The sequence below is a fragment of the Calliphora vicina genome, chromosome 4 (genome assembly GCF_958450345.1).
Source record: "Calliphora vicina chromosome 4, idCalVici1.1, whole genome shotgun sequence".
NCBI lineage: Eukaryota > Metazoa > Arthropoda > Insecta > Diptera > Calliphoridae > Calliphora > Calliphora vicina.
In genome coordinates, this window is record NC_088783.1 from 115,498,989 (window position 1) to 115,520,717 (window position 21,729).

General features: G+C 30.1%; 2 protein-coding genes across 4 annotated transcripts in view; both read right to left on the bottom strand.

The window, feature by feature from the left end:
• Pdfr (Pigment-dispersing factor receptor) overlaps nt 1–6,599 on the bottom strand; it is an 87,739-nt gene extending 81,140 nt beyond the window's left edge. For all 3 annotated transcript variants that reach the window (XM_065509171.1, XM_065509173.1, XM_065509172.1), the window contains exon 1: nt 6,348–6,599. The gene's annotated coding sequence lies outside the window, so the exon portion shown is untranslated. The remainder of the gene's footprint in view (nt 1–6,347) is intronic.
• Nucleotides 1,436–20,534, bottom strand: LOC135958722 (guanine nucleotide exchange factor subunit RIC1-like). The gene is made up of 7 exons (XM_065509614.1): nt 20,530–20,534; nt 18,459–18,726; nt 18,015–18,074; nt 14,179–14,284; nt 13,226–13,296; nt 12,210–12,254; nt 1,436–1,507 (listed from the first exon to the last, which is right to left on the bottom strand). Exons 1-7 carry the CDS (start codon nt 20,532–20,534, stop codon nt 1,436–1,438), a joined length of 627 nt encoding a protein of 208 aa, XP_065365686.1.
• Nucleotides 20,535–21,729: the final 1,195 nt, after the last annotated feature.

Genomic DNA, 21,729 nt, shown 5'->3' on the forward strand with positions numbered 1-21,729 from the left:
CGCGCTTTTTTTTTTGTTATTAATTAAAAAGCTGCGGTTTACCACAATTTTTGTTTAAGTATTGTTGAATTGAATCAATAATTATATTAAGTGGTGTGAGGTTAAAGTTGTCTATCATAGAGACATCAAACAAATTACAAAATTCAGGCTAGAATTTATCAAAATAATGAGACAAGTTATGTAAATTTAGTGGTAAAATAAAATTAAAAGGAATTTTTAATTCCTAGAGTCCGCCAGAAACATTAAAATGCTATTAAATAAATTTTGTTTATATATAAAATGAATTCTTTTTGTTTCTTTAAGAGGACTTTAATCTCTTTGCTGTCAATTTGTCTATTAACACGCCTTTAATACCCATTTTAGTTGTTTAATGCGAAAGTATTTTCTTGCCATCTCAGCGACATTGTTTCCTCCAAAAATTGCTCACATAAAATAAATCATTGTAATGAATTGAAAGGTGCACAGCAAGAGATTTGTAATTAAAATGTTTTCTCTTGCTCTTCTTTGGCAATGTTTATGCGAAATTATGCCTTAAAGTAGGCCATGTTTAGCTAAATGTAAAATGTTTACAAGTGCAAACAAATTTCAATTATATGTTTCAAAAGCAATTAAAGGCAGAGCCTAAAAGTAGGCAGCAATTAAGCAAGTTTTATGAAATCTCTAAAGCGGGATAAAGTTTGGTAATGGTTGATTATAAAATTAAAATCTGTTTTATGAAATCTTTTAATAAGAAAGCAAAAAGTTTAAATTAAACATATTTATTTTAACCAAGTTGAAAATTACCAGCAAATTTGTTATGAAAATTAAATCAAACTTCCTTAAAAATTTCCAGATTTTCACACAAATATTTCAGGCGAATATTTCATATCAATAAATTGCTATAATACAATGTATTCTGTGCATTTTTTTCTGGCGAGAATGAAAGAATAATTGTTAAAAGAAACTGAAAATTCACTCCCAAAAGTATGCTTTATTTTTTGAGTAAACTTAATATAGATAAGTAAACATGTTTGAAAAATCAAATTTACCTTGTTCTTTATCTTAAATATTTCAATTACCCCATATTCTGTCAGTGAAAATACTGCTTGAGGTACTTAAGTTTTTTGTTACAAACAGAATTGCAATTGGCAGACATAACGCCTTAAGGTATGCTATACTTTTTTTTAACAATTTTTACAGTTATGTATATTAATTCCTGCTGAAACAGTCAATATGTTTTCGTGCTACTTAAACGTTATAAATCCTTAGAGAAATTACTAAACAAGTAATAAAAAAAATTCAAGAAAATTAATTTAAAGTTTAAAATTTTTTTTGCAAATTTTCTTTAGCAATGATTTATAATACTGTCAGCTCCTTAAAGTAACCTTAATTTAAGTTAAACTACCGCATTCAATTCATATTTTATATGACCTTGAGAACTTAATGTGTGTCTTGCTTAATGTGCCTTAAAGTAGGCCATACATTTTACACATAAATTATAGGGAAAGTTGTGCTGTAAAGAGAACCACTTAAAACGAAAGGAAAATATAAATTTTAAATACATAATGTACACTTAAATACTAAGAAATATAATAAATTTTAAATATACATATGTTAAGTAGCTTTAAAGTAGACCTTTTTTGTGAAATCCCCCCCGGAAAAATATAAAAGATTTAAAAAAGAAAATAATAATTTTTATTTCATTTTGCTAGAATTAAGGCAATATTTTTGTAAAATATTATAAAACTGTTAATAATCACAAAATATAACAAATTTTTAAATTCCCAAAAACTTTTTGTAAAATCCCCAAAATTCCACGAATAAATTTTTAGTTAAGTTTTGCTAGAATTAAGGAAATATTTCAACAAAATATTATAAAAATCGTAACATATAAAAAATATAACAAATTTTTGTAATTCCCAAAAACTTTTTGTAAAATCCCAGAATTTCCCCGAATAATTTTTTAAGCTAAATTCATAGTATAAATGAAAAATTTTAAAAAAGTATTGTCAAAATGTTAATAATTACAAAATATAAAAAAATTTTAAATTCCCAAAAAGTTTTTGTAAAATCCCCAAAATTCCCCCAATAAATTTTTATATATTTTGCTAGAATTAAGGAAATATTTCAACAAAATATTATAAAAATCGTAACATATAAAAAATATAACAAATTTTTGAAATTCCCAAAAAGTTTTTGTAAAATCCCAGAACTTCCCCGAATAATTTTTTAAACTACATTCATAAATTTAATGAAAAATTTTGGGAAAGTATTGTCAAAATGTTAATAATCACAAAATATAACAAATTTTGAAATTCCCAAAAAGTTTTTGTAAAATCCCCAAAATTCCCCCAATAATTTTTTATTTATTTTGTTAAAATTAAGGATATATTTCAACAAAATATTATAATTACAAAATATAAAAAAATTTTAAATTCCCAAAAACTTTTTGTAAAATCCCAGAATTTCCCCGAATAAATTTTTATTTATTTTGCTAGAATTTTGGAAATATTTTAGAAAAATATTATAAAAACGCTAAAATTACAAAATATAAAAAAAATTTTAAATTCCCAAAAAGTTTTTGTAAAATCCCCAAAATTCCCCGAATAAATTTTTATTTATTTTGCTAGAATTAAGGAAATATTTCAACAAAATATTATGAAAACCTTAATAATTACAAAATATAAAAAATTTTAAATTCCCAAAAAGTTTTTGTAAAATCCCCAAAATTCCCCGAATATTTTTTTGGCAATAAAATCCCCAAAATTCCCCCAACAATTTTTTAAAACTTTTTTTATACTTATTAAAATTTCTTACAAAAATATTGTAAAAATTATAAGAATAAAAAAATGATGGCTTTTTTAAAATTCCCAAAAAGTTTTTGTAAAATCCCCAAAATTCCCCCATTAATTTTTATTGAATTTAGCTGGAATTTTAAAGTTCCCCAAAAAACAAAAGGTAGCCTTTAATTAAAACTTAAAATTTGTTTTCTAAGCAGCCTTAAATATTAAGTAGAGGTTTGAAGCAAAATACCTGGAAACTTAAATATGCCTAAAATTATGCTGAGTTTATTGTAACCTCAAATTATTTAATTATTTAAATTATCAATTTTTCTAAACTTTCTATTATGATAAATGGTCAAATTCTGTCTAATTGTTCTTAATATTAAAATAGATTTGCTGATTTTAAGTAAATTTATTGGAACTATTTCTTATAAATTAAAAAAATTAAGGATCCTAAAGCTAGGCAACAGTTTATTTTATTACAATCCTCAAAACACTAAGAAAACTATTAATGCTAATGTCAGTTTATGTACCATTACTTCAATATAAAATGCTACTTAAAGCGGAAAATAATTTCTTACGCCCTAAACTAGGCAACGGTTTATTTGAAAAGCTATTCAATGTTGTTTACACACAAATTATCTTTTAGCTTTGACAAAATTTATAAGAATCAAGGTCAGTTTTATTTTTTTGTCGTCAAGGCAACATAGTTGCTTCTCTAAAAGTCTTAAACTAGGCAATTGGTTTTTTTTGTATTGAAAAATAATAAAAGTCTTTAAAAAAATTATTTATTTTTCATAAATGTAATAAACCACATTTAAGAAAGTTCAATCACGCTGATAAAAATAAATGCTTATTTATAGATTTTTTTATTTATTAAACACATATAGTTCCAAGGAAATGTTTACAAAATTAGTAGCTGGTAATTTTATTTTTAGCCTGAATAACTTAACTACCTATATATTTACAATTATTAAATAATAGTAATTGAAATATAATGAATTTCTTAATAAATTGAAAGCTATTAAAAAAATACAATTAAATATGTAAAAGTGTTGGCTAAATAATTAGCATACTTTTAAGGGTTTATGTCTGTTACCAACACAACACAACAAAATTTAATAATTTGTATTTATAAAATATTGGCTTCTTGTGGTTTCCAACAATCAAGATGATTAATAACACTTCAAATGAAAATAATCTATAAAACAAAATTGAATGTTGAACTTTTAAGGAAACCTCCTTTAAGTATGCAACATTTCTTTTCGAGTTTATAAGAGGCATCTAAAAGTTATGCTACAGTTCAGCCTTAGACTCTTAAGATTATTTTATTGGTAAGCAGCAATAAATACAAATGCTATAGTAGAGAATTAATAAAATATTTTAAAAAAATAAATTTAATAATTCCCAAAATTTTTTTTGGGAAAATTACAAAATTTCCCCTAATAATTATCTTACAAAAATGTGAATAGTTACAAAATAAAACGAATTTTTAAATTCCCAAAAAGTTTTTATAAAATCCCCAAAATTCCCCCAATATTTTTTTCTAGAATTAAGAAAATATTTTTGAAAAATAATATGGAAATGCTAAGATTTAAAAAATTTAACAAATTTTTAAATTCCCAAAAAGTTTTTGTAAAATCCCAGAATTTCCCCGAATAATTTTTATATAATTTTTCTAGAATTAAGAAAATACTTTTGAAAAATAATGTAGAAATGCTAAGATTTTAAAAATATAAAAAAAATTTAAATTCCCAAAAAGTTTTTGTAAAATCCCCAAAATTCCCCTAATGATTTTTATATAATTTTCTTTGAATTAAGGAATATTACAGCAGAAATATTATAAAAATGTTAACAAAATTACAAAATATAAAAAAAATTTTAATTCCCAAAAAGTTTTTATGAAATCCCGGAATTTCCCCGTTTAATTTAAAAAAAAAAATTTTCCAAGAATTATTGAAAAATGTTGGCAAACTATTATAAAAACGTTAACATTTAAAAAATTTAACTAATTTTTAAATTCCCAAAAAGTTATTATGAAATCCCAGAATTTCCCCATTTAATTTTAAAAAATTTTTCCAAGAATTAATGAAAAATGTTGGCAAACGATTATAAAAATTTTAAAATTTAAAAAATTTAACGAATTTTTAAATTCCCAAAAACTTTTTGTAAAATCCCAGAATTTCCCCGAATAATTTTTATATAATTTTTCTCGAATTAATGAAGTATTATAAAATGTTCTTAGAATTAATGAAATATTGTAGCTCAAATATTATAAAAATGTTAAAATTGCAAAAAAATTTAAAATTTTTAAATTCCCAAAAAGTTTTTATAAAATTCCAGAATTTCCCCGAATAATTTTTATGCAATTTTCTTAGAATTAAGGAAATGCTTAAGCAAAATAATGTAGAAATTCTAAGATTTAAAAAATATAAAAAATTTTTAAATTCCCAAAAAGTTTTAGTAAAATCCCCAAAATTCCCCGAATAATTTTTATAAAATTTTCCTAGAATTAAAGAAAAATGTTCGCAAAATATTGTAGAAATGCTGAGATTTAAAAAATATAAAAAATTTTTAAATTCCCAAAAAGTTTTTGTAAAATCCCCAAAATTCCCCGAATAATTTTTATATAATTTTCTTTGAATTAAGGAAATATTACAGCAGAAGTATTATAAAAATGTTAACAATTACAAAATATAAAAAAATTTTAATTCCCAAAAAGTTTTTTAAAATCCCAGAACTTCCCCGAATGATTTTTATATAATTTTATTTGAATTAAAGAAAATTTATCACAAAATATTGTAGAAATGCTTAGATTTAAAAAATATAAAAAATTTTTAAATTCCCAAAAAGTTTTTGTAAAATCCCCAAAATTCCCCGAATGATTTTTATATAATTTTCTTTGAATTAAGGAAATATTACAGCAGAAATATTATAAAAATGTTAACAATTACAAAATATAAAAAATTTTAATTCCCAAAATGTTTTTGTGAAATCCCAGAATTTCCCCGTATAATTTCCAAAAAAATTTCCAAGAATTATTGAATTAAAAAATATGTATAACGAAGTTTTGAATTCCCAAAAAAAAAAAATTAGTAAAATCACACAATTTCCCCGAATTAAATTTATGTAATTTTCCTAAATTTAAGGAAATATTTTGACTAAACTGTTAACATTTAAAAAATATAACGAATTTTTTAATTCCCAAAAAGTTTTTTAAAGTATCAAAATTTTCCGGAATAATTTTTTTGCCAATTATCTAGAATTATAAAATATTTTGGCAAAATATTGTAAGATTTCTTTATTATAATTTTAAAATTCTGATATTCTTCTTTTAATTTCATGATTTTTAAATTCACTAAGAAAATGTTTGAATTTTTTTTAATATTTTTCTGTTTAAATATAACCCAGTAAGAACTAAAAATTCAAGCACTTGAAAATATTGCTAGAATTAAAATAGTATTACATTTTAAACTTGAAAAATATATGAAAATTTAAAATATTTTCAAACAAAAAATATTTATTTTCCTTGTTCAATACTAATTAAGTATTTTGTTTAATTAAGATTTAAATAAATTTATTTACCTTCAAACTGCAATTAATTTCTGCATTAATTTCTTTATAATTTGTCTTCAAAAAATTCACAATAATTTGTATTTACTTTGTTACTTGTATTTAAAAATAGTTAATTTTTTTTATTATTATTAAAGATTTTTTTATCATTCACATTTTTAATTGAATTTTTTATGAAAACCCAAAAACCGTTAAATCTTATTTATCTGATTTTCATTTAAATTTATTAATAATTTGAAAACCAAAGATAAAATGTAACCGTCACCTTCAGTAAACCGAAATAAACTGAAATGTAACAGCAGGATAAAACAACAAGTAAGTACCACTGTTCCACAACTGATAAAAAGATGCAAATACAAGCAACAACAACAACAATAGAAATAGAAAAAAACATAACGAGTAATGAAAAACACACTGTTGGCTGAAAGCCAAAAAATAAGATGCACAAATATTTACACTAACACAAATTACACTCATCTACCGACACACTCATGTTCTCCAAACAAATGCAATACAAAAACAAACAGCAACAACAAAAACAGTTGTAAATAATAATAAACACACACACACGAAAACCTTCGTGTAAAATTGATTTGCAACGAAAAGAAACGAAACAAAAATTTCTCACCAGCTCTCTTTGTTGTTAAACAAACTAAAAACAAACAAACAAACGAACTCACTGTTTAAGTTAACGGAAGTTTTACGAAACTTTTTCTTTTGCTGACTTCCTTTACCGGCAAATGTTTAATAACAACTGACAGGCAAACTTAGAAAAAATGCCAACAAATACTACAACATAGTCAGGATGTTACAAACAAAGCATTGCAAATATATGTATGTAAATAATCAACAACAATATTGAACATGCGCGCGCATGTTCACGTTTTTTATTATAACTGTTTGTTCCTTTTCAAGCACGTGACTTTACAAAACTGTCAGTCACAACAACTGCAGTTTGAAGTCTAACGAATTTATAAGGAAAGCAAAACATAGAAGAATTAAGAATAATAACAAAAATAATAATATAGAAATAATTAAGGCTTAAGGGAATAATAGAAGTGCAAGTAAATAATAATGTGTATTTGAAAAGGAGGAGGAGGAGTAAGGTGAGAGAGTTAGATTGAAATTGAGAGAAAAGTTTAATAATTGTTAAGAAACAAAATTAAAAACATAAATAAAAGGCGCCATTAAACCTTTAAGGAAGAAAAGGAAAAATTTAATGAAATGAAATGCTACAATTTTGTAATATTTTCGTAAAAGTAATAATTTCCAAAAAGTTTTTTTTTTATAATCCCAGAAATTCCCCGTACACTTTTTACAAAATCTGGTTATAATTAGCAAAATATGTATAAGAATAAAATATTAAAGACTTTTTTTTTCAATTCCCAAAAAGTTTTTGATAAATCCCCAAAATTCCCCATATAATTTTTTATTCATTTTGCTAGAATTAAGGAAATATTTTAGCAAAATGTTATAAAAATATTAATAATTACAAAATATAAAAAATTTTAAATTCCCAAAAATATTTTGTAAAATCCCCAAAATTCCCCGAGTAATTTTTTATGCAAAACTCATAGAATTACTGAAATATTTAAGGAAAATATTGTAGCATTAAAAAAATATAATAAATTTTTAAATTCCCAAAAAGTTTTTGTAAAATCCCCAAAATTCCCCGAGTAATTTTTTATGCAAAACTCATAGAATTAATGCAAAAATTTAGGAAACTATTGTTATAAGAATAACATTAAACAAATTTAACATATTTTTAAATTCCCAAAAAGTTTTTGAAAAATCCCAGAATTTCCCCGAATAATTTTTTTAAAAAGTTTTCGTAACTAATTAAAATTTCTTACAAAAATATTGTAAAAATGCTAAGAATAAAAAATTTAAGATTTTTTTAAATTCCCAAAAAGTTTTTGTAAAATCCCCAAAATTCCCCGAATAATTTTTATTTAATTTTGCTAGAATTAAGCAAATATTTTAGCAAAATATTGTAAAAATCCTTAGATTTAAGAAATATAACAAATTTTTAAATTCCCAAAAAGTTTTTGTAAAATCCCCAAAATTCCCCAAATAATTTTTTATTCAATATTCATAGAATTACTGAAATATTTCAGCAAAGTATTATAAAAATGTTAATAATTAAAAAATATAAAAAATTTTTAAGTTCCCAAAAAGTTTTTATGAAATCCCCATAATTTCTCGAATAATATTTTATTAATTTTGCTAGAATTAAAGAAATATTTTAGCAAAATATTATTAAAACGTTAACAATTACAAAATAAAACAAATTTTTAAATTCCCAAAAAGTTTTTGTAAAATCCCCAAAATTCCCCTAATAATTTTTATAATTTTTTATTTTATTTTGCTGGAATTAAGGAAATATTTTAGAAAAAGATTAGAAAACCGTTAATAATTAAAAAATATAAGAAATTTTTAAAAATTTTTAAAAAATCCTTAAAATTTTCTTAGGATTAATAAAATATATTAAGCAAAATGTTTTCTTGGTGAAATCCCCAAAATTTCCCAGCATAATTGTTAGAAAATTTAGGAAAAATATTAATTTTTATTTACAACATTAAAATTATGCTTTTATTTTTGGTCCTTAGTGGTTTAATAACCACTTTCCTCTCACAAAACAGCATAATATTTTCCCATTTATGTTTCTTTTCCATTGATTTTATTATTGTTGTTGTTGTTATTTTTCTATAATTCTTACTTACACATGATGTCCAATGTACATTTTTATTTATATATATATTTATTATGTGGGTGAAAATAAAAACAAATATGACTTGTTACTGTTATTTATTCATCCTCTCCATCTCCCTACTCTCTTGCTCTTGCTCACTCCCACACACATATCGTAAACACCTAACGAACCCAATTAATAATAATACGAAATACGATGTGTTTATAGTCGTACATCAATGAATTGTACTACGATGATGTGTGACAATGTAAACAATAATAAATTTTAAAATAATCGTGTGTATACATGTCGACACATGTACTTATGTATGTGCGTATGTATGTTTGCATAAGAAGAGCCTTTCTCTAAGCAACGAATAAAGGAGAGTAAATTGTGTGTTTTCAGTGTAATTGTTTTTATTGTGTTTTCTGTATTGTAATGTTTGCATTTCTTTTGCTCCCTTTTACCCCACTCAGTGTCTTGTTTTTGTTGTGTTTGTTATCATTAATACAGCAAAAACAATAATAATGCCGGTCAATATGTCAAGTGCAAGTGCTCATACATATATTAAATGTTATTACATAGTAATAGAGGAAAGAGTAAGTGATGGAGCCAAGGGGATCTCATATAAGGTTTCAGCTTTCTTTCATTTTTATTGTTTATATCATTGTAGTTTTGTAAAATAATGCTGGTGATGACGAAGACATTGTTGTTGATCGTCAGGTGGGTGTCGTTTGCAAAAACAACAACAACAATACTGCCATGCATGGTTGCATTAAGAACAGGGATGGAAAACTTTGACTGATTTCGTTAAAATTTTAAGTTTATTTAAGTTTTTCAAAAGGTTAAAAAAGTGTATCTTGTATTTGAATTAAAATTGAAAATAAAATAGTTTTTGGAAATTTCCTTCACAAAATAAAGTTTCGTTAAGTTTTATTTATGGCCTAAAAAATTTAAATTTGCTTAATTTGAAAAGGAAATAAACCATTTTAAACACATATAGAAACATTTTCCTAAAAATATTTTTGGTTTAAAAAATAAAGTTTCGTTAAGTTTTTTAAATTTACAAAAATTAAAAAATTCTCTCTTGTTTGCATTAATATAATTTGATATAAAGAAATTTAATAATAAAATCTATTTTGGAAATTTCGTTAAAAAAATAAAGTTCGTTAAGTTTTTTTTATGGCCTAAAATAAGAAAATAATGCCAATTTAAATAGAAAATTATGCATTTTAAAGGAATATAGCAAAGATTTAAGTGAAATATTTATGGTTTGAAAAATAAAGTTTCGTTAAGTTTTTTAAATCAACAAAATTAAGAATTTTCTCCCTTATTTGTATTAGTATAATCTAAAATAAATGAATTTGATAATAAAATATAATTTCGAAATTTCGTTAAAAAAATAAAGTTTCGTTAAGTTTTTTTTATGGCCTAAAATAAGAAAATACTACTAATTTAAATAGGAAATTAAGCATTTTAAACGAATATAGCAAAGTTTTGAGTGAAATATTTTTGGTTTGAAAAATAAAGTTTCGTTAAGTTTTTTAAATAAACAAAAATAAGAATTTTCTACATTATTTGTATTAATATAATCTAAAACAAATGAATTTAATAATAAAATGTATTTTGGAAATTTCGTTAAAAAAATAAACTTTCGTTAAGTTTTTTAAAATTGTTAAAAATTTAAATTTTTTCTAGATTTAATTATAAAATAATTTATTTTAAATGAATATTATAAAAAATCGATAAGAAAGTTTTTGGTTTGAAAACTAAAGTTTCGTTAAGTTTTTTAAATTATCCAAAATTTGAAATTTTTTTCAGTTTTAGTTATAAAAAAATGTATTTTAAACGAATATATCATGAAATCTAATTAATTGCTTTTGATTTAAAAAATAAAGTTTCGTTAAGTTTTTTCAATGCACCAAAAATATCAAATTTATCACAATTTAAGACACTTTTATCCATATTTAACGAAACATTTCCAATCACGTGGTTGTGGTTTAGAAAACAAAGTTTTCTTTCCTGTTCCATCCCTGCAACATGCAACCATCATTTAAAAGTTAAATACAAAATGAACACATGTTGTTGTTTATTTAGTCACAGGGACAGGCAAGCATAATCATGCTTGCTTGCACCTAGCGTAAGAAAAACACACATACACAACTCTCATGGACAGACATAACAACAAACACACTTCTATTCACCTAATTTACTGAACAAAAAAACTACAATTCCAAAGAAAACTACACTATTTCCCAAATATACATAACCTCAAAATTCTCTTTTAAAAACATTTTCAAACAAGAAACAAAATCAGCTCTAATTATACGAATAAGAGCAGAAAATAATAATTTTTTTCCTAGGAAATGGTGCCACCCTGTATGGTTTTTATTTCATTGTTTACATAAACACTATTTATTTGTTTTAGTTGTTGTTTCTTCTCAGTTTTAGTAATTTTTGTTTTAATTAATTATAATAGTTTATTTAGAATTTATACGATAGGCAAACATACATACATGTTGTTGCTGTTTATGGATAGTTTATATATGAATAAAGATCTCTTAATTTATAAATTATGCGTGTGTGCAAAATATTATAATTAGTTTATATTTGTTTAGAACTTACATTTTTTTGGTTGCTAATTTTTCGTAATTGTTAAGGTTTTTCCTACAAAGTAAACACACGCTCCTACTTGTATAAGTAGGAATTGGTTATGGAAAATCGTAAAAGATAACCAGACTTCTGTGTACATACATAAGCAACCTATGGATAAACCTACAGACTACACTAGCGACTAGACTAGGAACTAGATTGGAACTAGACTGGGAACTAGACTGGGAACTAGACTAGGAACTAGACTAGGAACTAGACTAGGCATTAGACTAGGATGTAAACTAGGAACTATACTAGAAACTACATTAGAAACTAGACCAGGAACTAGTCTAAGAACTAGACCAGGAACTAGTCTAAGAACTAGACCAGGAACTAGTCTAAGAACTAGACTAGGAACTAGACTAGGAACTAGACTAGGAACTAAGTAGACTAGGAACTAGACTAGGAACTAGACTAGGAACTAGACTAGGAACTGGACTAGGAACTAGACTAGGAACTGGACTAGGAACTAGACTAGGAACTAGACTAGGAACTAGACTGGGAACTGGACTAGGAACTAGACTAGGAACTAGACTAGGAACTAGACTAGGAAATAGACTAGGAACTAGACTAAGAACTAGACTAGGAACTAGACTAGGAAATAGACTAGGAACTAGACTAAGAACTAGACTAGGAACTAGACTAGGAACTAGTCTATGAAGTAGACTAGGAACTAGACTAGGAACTAGACTAGGAACTACTTAGACTAGGAACTAGACTAGGAACTAGACTAGGAACTAGACTAGGAACTGGACTAGGAACTAGACTAGGAACTAGACTAGGAACTAGACTAGGAACTAGACTAGGAACTAGACTAGGAACTAGACTTGGAACTGGACTAGGAGCTAGAATAGCAACCTGTCTAGGAACTAGACTGGGAACTGGACTAGGAACTAGACTAGGATGTAAACTAGGAACTGGACTAGGAACTGGACTAGGAAATAGACTAGGAACTAGACTAGGAACTAGACTAGGAACTAGACTTGGAACTAGTCTAGGAACTAGACTAGGAACTAGACTAGGAAATAGACTAGGAACTAGACTAAGAACTAGACTAGGAACTAGACTAGGAACTAGTCTATGAAGTAGACTAGGAACTAGACTAGGAACTAGACTAGGAACTACTTAGACTAGGAACTAGACTAGGAACTAGACTAGGAACTAGACTAGGAACTGGACTAGGAACTAGACTAGGAACTAGACTAGGAACTAGACTGGGAACTGGACTAGGAACTAGACTAGGAACTAGACTAGGAACTAGACTAGGATGTAAACTAGGAACTAGACTAGGAACTGGACTATGATCTGGTCTAGGAACTAGACTAGGAACTAGACTAGGAACTAGACTAGGAACTAGATTAGGAACTAGACTAGGAACTAGACTAGAAACTACATTAGAAACTAGACTAGGAGCTAGAAGAGGAACTAGTCTAGGAACTGGACTAGGAACTAGACTAGGAACTAGACTAGGAACTAGACTAGGAACTAGACTAGGAACTAGACTAGGAATTAAACTAGAAACTAGACTAGGAACTAGACTAGGAACTAGACTAGGAATTAAACTAGGAAATATACTAGGAACTAGACTAGGAACTAGACTATGAAGTAAACTAGGAACTAGACTAGGAAATAGACTAGGAACTAGACTAAGAACTAGACTAGGAACTAGACTAGGAACTAGACTAGGAACTAGACTAGGAACTAGACTAGGAACTAGACTAGGAACTAGACTAGGAACTAGACTAGGAACTAGACTTGGAACTGGACTAGGAGCTAGAATAGCAACCTGTCTAGGAACTAGACTGGGAACTGGACTAGGAACTAGACTAGGATGTAAACTAGGAACTGGACTAGGAACTGGACTAGGAAATAGACTAGGAACTAGACTAGGAACTAGACTAGGAACTAGACTTGGAACTAGTCTAGGAACTAGACTAGGAACTAGACTAGGAAATAGACTAGGAACTAGACTAAGAACTAGACTAGGAACTAGACTAGGAACTAGTCTATGAAGTAGACTAGGAACTAGACTAGGAAATAGACTAGGAACTAGACTAGGAAATAGACTTGGAACTAGTCAAGGAACTAGACTAGGAACTAGACTAGGAAATAGACTAGGAACTAGACTAGGAAATAGACCAGGAACTAGACTAAGAACTAGACTAGGAACTAGACTAGGAACTAGACTAGGAAATAGACTAGGAACTAGTCTATGAAGTAGACTAGGAACTAGACTAGGAACTAGACTAGGAACTAGTCTATGAAGTAGACTAGGAACTAGACTAGGAACTAGACTAGGAAATAGACTAGGAACTAGTCTATGAAGTAGACTAGGAACTAGACTAGGAAATAGACTAGGAACTAGTCTATGAAGTAGACTAGGAACTAGACTAGGAACTAGACTAGGAAATAGACTAGGAACTAGACTAGGAACTAGACTAGGAACTAGACTAGGAACTAGACTAGGAACTAGACTAGGAACTAGACTAGGAAATAGACTAGGAACTAGTCTATGAAGTAGACTAGGAACTAGACTAGGAAATAGACTAGGAACTAGACTAGGAAATAGACCAGGAACTAGACTAAGAACTAGACTAGGAACTAGACTAGGAACTAGACTATGAACTAGACTAGGAACTAGACTAGGAAATAGACTAGGCACTAGACTAAGAACTAGACTAGGAACTAGTCTAGGAACTAGACTAGGAACTAGGCTACGAAATAGACTAGGAACTAGACTAAGAACTAGACTAGGAACTAGACTAGGAACTAGACTAGGAACTAGACTTGGAACTAGACTAGGAACTACATTAGAAACTAGACTAGGAACTAGACTATGAACTAGACTAATAACTAGACATTGGAACTAGACTAGGAACTAAATTAGGAACTAGACTAGGAACTAGACTTGGAACTAGACTAGGAACTACATTAGAAACTAGACTAGGAACTAAATTAGGAACTAGACTAGGAACTAGACTTGGAACTAGACTAGGAACTAGACTTGTAACTAGACTAGGAAATAGACTAGGAACTAGACTAAGAACTAGACTAGGAACTAGACTAGGAACTAGGCTACGAAATAGACTAGGAACTAGACTAGGAACTAGACTAGGAACTAGACTTGGAACTAGACTAGGAACTACATTAGAAACTAGACTAGGAACTAAATTAGGAACTAGACTAGGAACTAGACTTGGAACTAGACTAGGAACTAGACTTGTAACTAGACTAGGAAATAGACTAGGAACTAGACTAAGAACTAGACTAGGAACTAGACTAGGAACTAGGCTACGAAATAGACTAGGAACTAGACTAGGAACTAGGCTACGAAATAGACTAGGAACTAGACTGAGAACTAGACTAGGAACTAGACTAAGAACTAGACTAGGAACTAGACTAGGAACTAGACTAGGAACTAGACTTGGAACTAGACTAGGAACTACATTAGAAACTAGACTAGGAACTAGACTAGGAACTAGACTAATAACTAGACTTGGAACTAGACTAGGAACTAAATTAGGAACTAGACTAGGAACTAGACTTGGAACTAGACTTGGAACTAGACTAGGAAATAGACTAGGAACTAGACTAGGAACTAGACTAGGAACTAGACTAGGAACTAGACTAGGAACTAGACTAGGAACTAGACTAGGAACTAGACTAGGAACTAGACTAGGAACTAGACTTGGAACTAGTCTAGGAACTAGACTAGGAAATAGACTAGGAACTGGACTAGGAACTAGACTAGGAACTAGACTTGGATCTAGACTAGGAACTGGACTAGGAACTAGACTAGGAACTAGACTAGGAAGTAGACTAGGAACTACATTAGAAACTAGACCAGGAACTAGTCTAGGATCTAGCCTGGGAACTAGACTTGGAACTAGACTAGGAACTAAATTAGGAACTAGTCTAGGAACTAGACTTGGAACTAGACTAGGAACTAGACTTGGAACTAGACTAGGAAATAGACTAGGAACTAGACTAGGAACTAGACTAGGAACTAGACTAGGAACTAGACTAGGAACTAGACTAGGAACTAGACTAGGAACTAGACTAGGAACTAGACTAGGAACTAGACTAGGAACTAGACTAGGAACTAGACTAGGAAGTAGACTAGGAACTACATTAGAAACTAGACCAGGAACTAGTCTAGGATCTAGCCTAGGAACTAGACTAGGAACTAGACTTGGAACTAGTCTAGGAACTAGACTTGGAACTAGTCTAGGAACTAGACTAGGAACTAGACTAGGAACTAGACTAGGAACTAGACTAGGAACTGGACTAGGAATTAAACTAGGAAATAGACTAGGAACTAGACTAGGAACTAGACTAGGAACTAGACTAGGAACTAGACTAGGAACTAGACTAGGAACTAGACTAGGAACTAGACTAGGAAGTAGACTAGGAACTACATTAGAAACTAGACCAGGAACTAGTCTAGGATCTAGCCTAGGAACTAGACTAGGAACTAGACTTGGAACTAGTCTAGGAACTAGACTTGGATCTAGACTAGGAACTAAATTAGGAACTAGTCTAGGAACTAGACTTGGAACTAGACTAGGAACTAGACTTGGATCTAGACTAGGAACTGGACTAGGAACTAGACTAGGAACTAGACTAGGAAGTAGACTAGGAACTACATTAGAAACTAGACCAGGAACTAGTCTAGGATCTAGCCTGGGAACTAGACTTGGAACTAGACTAGGAACTAAATTAGGAACTAGTCTAGGAACTAGACTTGGAACTAGACTAGGAACTAGACTTGGATCTAGACTAGGAACTGGACTAGGAACTAGACTAGGAACTAGACTAGGAAGTAGACTAGGAACTACATTAGAAACTAGACCAGGAACTAGTCTAGGATCTAGTCTAGGAACTAGACTTGGAACTAGACTAGGAACTAGACTTGGAACTAGACTAGGAAATAGACTAGGAACTAGACTAGGAACTAGACTAGGAACTAGACTAGGAACTAGACTAGGAACTAGACTAGGAACTAGACTAGGAACTAGACTAGGAACTAGACTAGGAACTAGACTAGGAAGTAGACTAGGAACTAGACTAGGAACTAGACTAGGAACTAGACTAGGAACTAGACTAGGAACTAGACTAGGAACTAGACTAGGAACTAGACTTGGAACTAGTCTAGGAACTAGACTAGGAAATAGACTAGGAACTGGACTAGGAACTAGACTAGGAACTAGACTTGGATCTAGACTAGGAACTGGACTAGGAACTAGACTAGGAACTAGACTAGGAAGTAGACTAGGAACTACATTAGAAACTAGACCAGGAACTAGTCTAGGATCTAGCCTGGGAACTAGACTTGGAACTAGACTAGGAACTAAATTAGGAACTAGTCTAGGAACTAGACTTGGAACTAGACTAGGAACTAGACTTGGAACTAGACTAGGAAATAGACTAGGAACTAGACTAGGAACTAGACTAGGAACTAGACTAGGAACTAGACTAGGAACTAGACTAGGAACTAGACTAGGAACTAGACTAGGAACTAGACTAGGAACTAGACTAGGAAGTAGACTAGGAACTACATTAGAAACTAGACCAGGAACTAGTCTAGGATCTAGCCTAGGAACTAGACTTGGAACTAGTCTAGGAACTAGACTTGGAACTAGTCTAGGAACTAGACTAGGAACTAGACTAGGAACTAGACTAGGAACTAGACTAGGAACTAGACTAGGAACTAGACTAGGAACTAGACTAGGAACTGGACTAGGAATTAAACTAGGAAATAGACTAGGAACTAGACTAGGAACTAGACTAGGAACTAGACTAGGAACTAGACTAGGAACTAGACTAGGAACTAGACTAGGAACTAGACTAGGAACTAGACTAGGAACTAGACTAGGAAGTAGACTAGGAACTAGACTAGGAACTAGACTAGGAACTAGACTAGGATCTAGCCTGGGAACTAGACTTGGAACTAGACTAGGAACTAAATTAGGAACTAGTCTAGGAACTAGACTTGGAACTAGACTAGGAACTAGACTTGGAACTAGACTAGGAACTAGACTAGGAACTAGACTAGGAACTAGACTAGGAACTAGACTAGGAACTAGACTAGGAACTAGACTAGGAACTAGACTAGGAACTAGACTAGGAACTAGACTAGGAAGTAGACTAGGAACTACATTAGAAACTAGACCAGGAACTAGTCTAGGATCTAGCCTAGGAACTAGACTAGGAACTAGACTTGGAACTAGTCTAGGAACTAGACTTGGAACTAGTCTAGGAACTAGACTAGGAACTAGACTAGGAACTAGACTAGGAACTAGACTAGGAACTAGACTAGGAACTAGACTAGGAACTGGACTAGGAATTAAACTAGGAACTAGACTAGGAACTAGACTAGGAACTAGACTAGGAACTAGACTAGGAACTAGACTAGGAACTAGACTAGGAACTAGACTAGGAAATAGACTAGGAACTAGACTAGGAACTAGACTAGGAACTAGACTTGGAACTAGTCTAGGAACTAGACTTGGAACTAGTCTAGGAACTAGACTAGGAACTAGACTAGGAACTAGACTAGGAACTAGACTAGGAACTAGACTAGGAACTAGACTAGGAACTGGACTAGGAATTAAACTAGGAAATAGACTAGGAACTAGACTAGGAACTAGACTAGGAACTAGACTAGGAACTAGACTAGGAACTAGACTAGGAACTAGACTAGGAAGTAGACTAGGAACTAGACTAGGAACTAGACTAGGAACTAGACTAGGAACTAGACTAGGAACTAGACTAGGAACTAGACTAGGAACTAGACTAGGAACTAGACTTGGAACTAGTCTAGGAACTAGACTAGGAAATAGACTAGGAACTGGACTAGGAACTAGACTAGGAACTAGACTTGGATCTAGACTAGGAAGTAGACTAGGAACTACATTAGAAACTAGACCAGGAACTAGTCTAGGATCTAGCCTGGGAACTAGACTTGGAACTAGACTAGGAACTAAATTAGGAACTAGTCTAGGAACTAGACTTGGAACTAGACTAGGAACTAGACTTGGAACTAGACTAGGAAATAGACTAGGAACTAGACTAGGAACTAGACTAGGAACTAGACTAGGAACTAGACTAGGAACTAGACTAGGAACTAGACTAGGAACTAGACTAGGAACTAGACTAGGAAGTAGACTAGGAACTACATTAGAAACTAGACCAGGAACTAGTCTAGGATCTAGCCTAGGAACTAGACTAGGAACTAGACTTGGAACTAGTCTAGGAACTAGACTTGGATCTAGACTAGGAACTGGACTAGGAACTAGACTAGGAACTAGACTAGGAACTAGACGAGGAACTAGACTAGGAACTAGACTAGGAACTGGACTAGGAATTAAACTAGGAAATAGACTAGGAACTAGACTAGGAAATAGACTAGGAACTAGACTAGAAACTAGACTAGGAACTAGACTAGGAAGTAAACTAGGAAGTAAACTAGGAGCTAGGCTAGAAACTACATTAGAAACTATACTAGGAGCTAGAAGAGGAACTAGTCTAGAAACTGGACTAGGAACTAGTCTATCAACTAGACCAGGAACTAGTCTAGGAACTAGACCAGGAACTAGACTAGAAACTAGACTAGGTTCTTGACTAGGAAGTAGACTATAGACTAGACTAGAGACTTCACTAAAGACTAAACTGGATTCTACTCTAGAGACTTCACTAGAGATTAGACTGGGAACTAGACTAGGAACTGGGCTAGGAACTGGACTAGAAACTACACTAGAGACTGGACTGGATATTAGACTGAGAACTAGACGAGACTGGACTAGAGACTAGACTAGGAACTACACTAGGAACTAGTCTAGTCTAGAGACTACACTATAGACTAGAGTCTAGACTAGAGACTTGAGTCAAAAAAGTTGGAAGACCGAGAATTGGCGGCATTACTTCATAAAGATTGTTGTGAATCTTAACGAGACTAGGAACTACACTAGGAACTAGTCTAGTCTAGAGACTACAGTATAGACTAGAGTCTAGACTAGAGTCTTGAGTCAAAAAAGTTGGAAGACCGAGAATTGGCGGCATTACTCCATGAAGATTGTTGTGAATCTTAACGAGAGCTTGCAAGATCATTAGGATCTACTCAAGCAGCAATTTCAAAATGTTTGCGAGCAGGTAGCCAAAGAACGGGAAATTGGGTATCATATGATTGAAGCCGAGAGACCTTGAAAGACGATTTTGCATGTTGCAAAATGATGCTGGAACGCTATAAAAGAAAATTAGTTTTGTTCGGAATCATTAATTAAGAGATCATATGTGAAGCCCGGCCAATCAGCCAAATATTAAAGGAGCTAAGGTATTTGGAGCAAAAGGGTGAAATCTGACAAGATCATCTCAGGGAACCTGTACCGAACGCAACTGATTCATTTGAAGCGAGCATTGGCCGAACAATGCCCAGAATATTCTGCCAGACATGAAACCGTAATATTCCATAATTTTGTTTCGATCGATGCAGAACATTCTCTCTGGGATACGCATTACTTTCGAGCAGAGTATGCGATATTGGCTTGATTCGTTCTTGGCCACAAAAGATGAGCAGTTTTTTATTTGTCTTGGAATCCATATGTTGCCAGAATGATGGGAAAAAGTCATAACTAACTATTCTACAAATGTTTTCAAAATAAAATCTAAAAATTTAAAAAAACAGCCAATAATTTGCCATCTGTGCCTTATGATTGATAATAATTTTGGTTTTAATGTTAAAATAAATAAAAAAAATCGAACTGAAAACAAACCTTATAGATATTGATTTATTTTTTTTTTTGAATTCTTGAACTTGTTATAACATTTTTAACACAACTTAGGTTTAGTTACTTCATTTTATTTGAGTATTTAAAAGGAATATTATTTCTTAATTTTCTTCAATTAACTTTAATATTGTAATTTTTTTTTTGATTCAAATTTTCCTTCCTGACACCACCATTTTTCCACTAAAACGAGCTAAACACTACGAACGCTTTCAATTGACTAAAGAAAACATGGAAATTTTCTAAGAAAAGGTGGCAAATCATTAGGCTGCCGTTTTTTATCATCTTCTTCATCATCAGTTTTATTGTTTCTATTTGCTACAGCACTGAATTTACCGAGTGCAAATAATACTCAAAATAGATATAATTAAATAAAAATAAAAAAACAAAATGATAAATATCATAAAAAGCATGTCAGTACCAAAAACAATATGGAAAACATAAAAAAACAAATCTCGAGAATAAAAATTAAAATAAATAAAAAAAATCTTAAAAAAAGGAGGTAATAAAAATGAGTAAATAAAACAAAAGAAATTCCGAAAAAAGCTACAAATGAAAAAGGTATAAAACTGAAATATTTAAACAAATCTCTTTTTGTTTAAGCTAAATAAATAGAAAAAGAAACAAGATCGTTAAATAAATATAAACAAAGAACTCACAGCACAGTAGAGGCAAGAAGAAAAAGTAACAAATTTTTATTTTTTTATTTTTATAGACCCCACTGTATCCATACCCATACCCAGCTGCAGCCGTTGCCCCTGGCTCATTGATCCATAGTTTTTAGCTAACATTTGCTTGTATTCAGAAAACCCAGTCATGCCATCAATTAGAGAAATATGAGAAATTCGTTTTCTGCTTTGAGATGTTGTTGCTTTTATAAATAACACAAGAGCCAACACGTTGCAAATACAGATTTACTCGATTCGCCACAGTGTAACGTCATGGCAAACACGTGTGGAAGATATTAAATTTCAAACGAACAGATTTAACCATAACACGTCTGTCTGTTTGTCTTAAAAATAAATATTTTGTAATTGCTGCCCTTAATCAGGATTTTTAATACAGTAACGCTTTCTCAAAACCCGGGTTATTATTCGAATAAATTTAGACAAAATCTGGATTTTCTTTGAAATACATAAATTATAAATTTCTGAATTTTTCAATTTATTCGAATATTCGGTTTTTTATTCGATTAAATGGAACCGGTTTTTTATTCGAATAAGATTAAAAAAATCCGGATATTTTAATTGAATAATTTTTTAAACTT

Excerpts from the sequence above, each read along its gene's own strand:
- LOC135958722 (XM_065509614.1), bottom strand. Across the intron at positions 14,285-18,014 it reads CTAGTTTAATTCCTAGTCCA|CTAGTTCCTAGTCTAGTTCT; the intron begins GTTCCTAGTCTA and ends CTAGTTCCTAGT. Across the intron at positions 12,255-13,225 it reads CTAGTTTAATTCCTAGTCTA|CTTAGTCTAGTTCCTAGTCT; the intron begins GTTCCTAGTCTA and ends CCTAGTCTAGTT.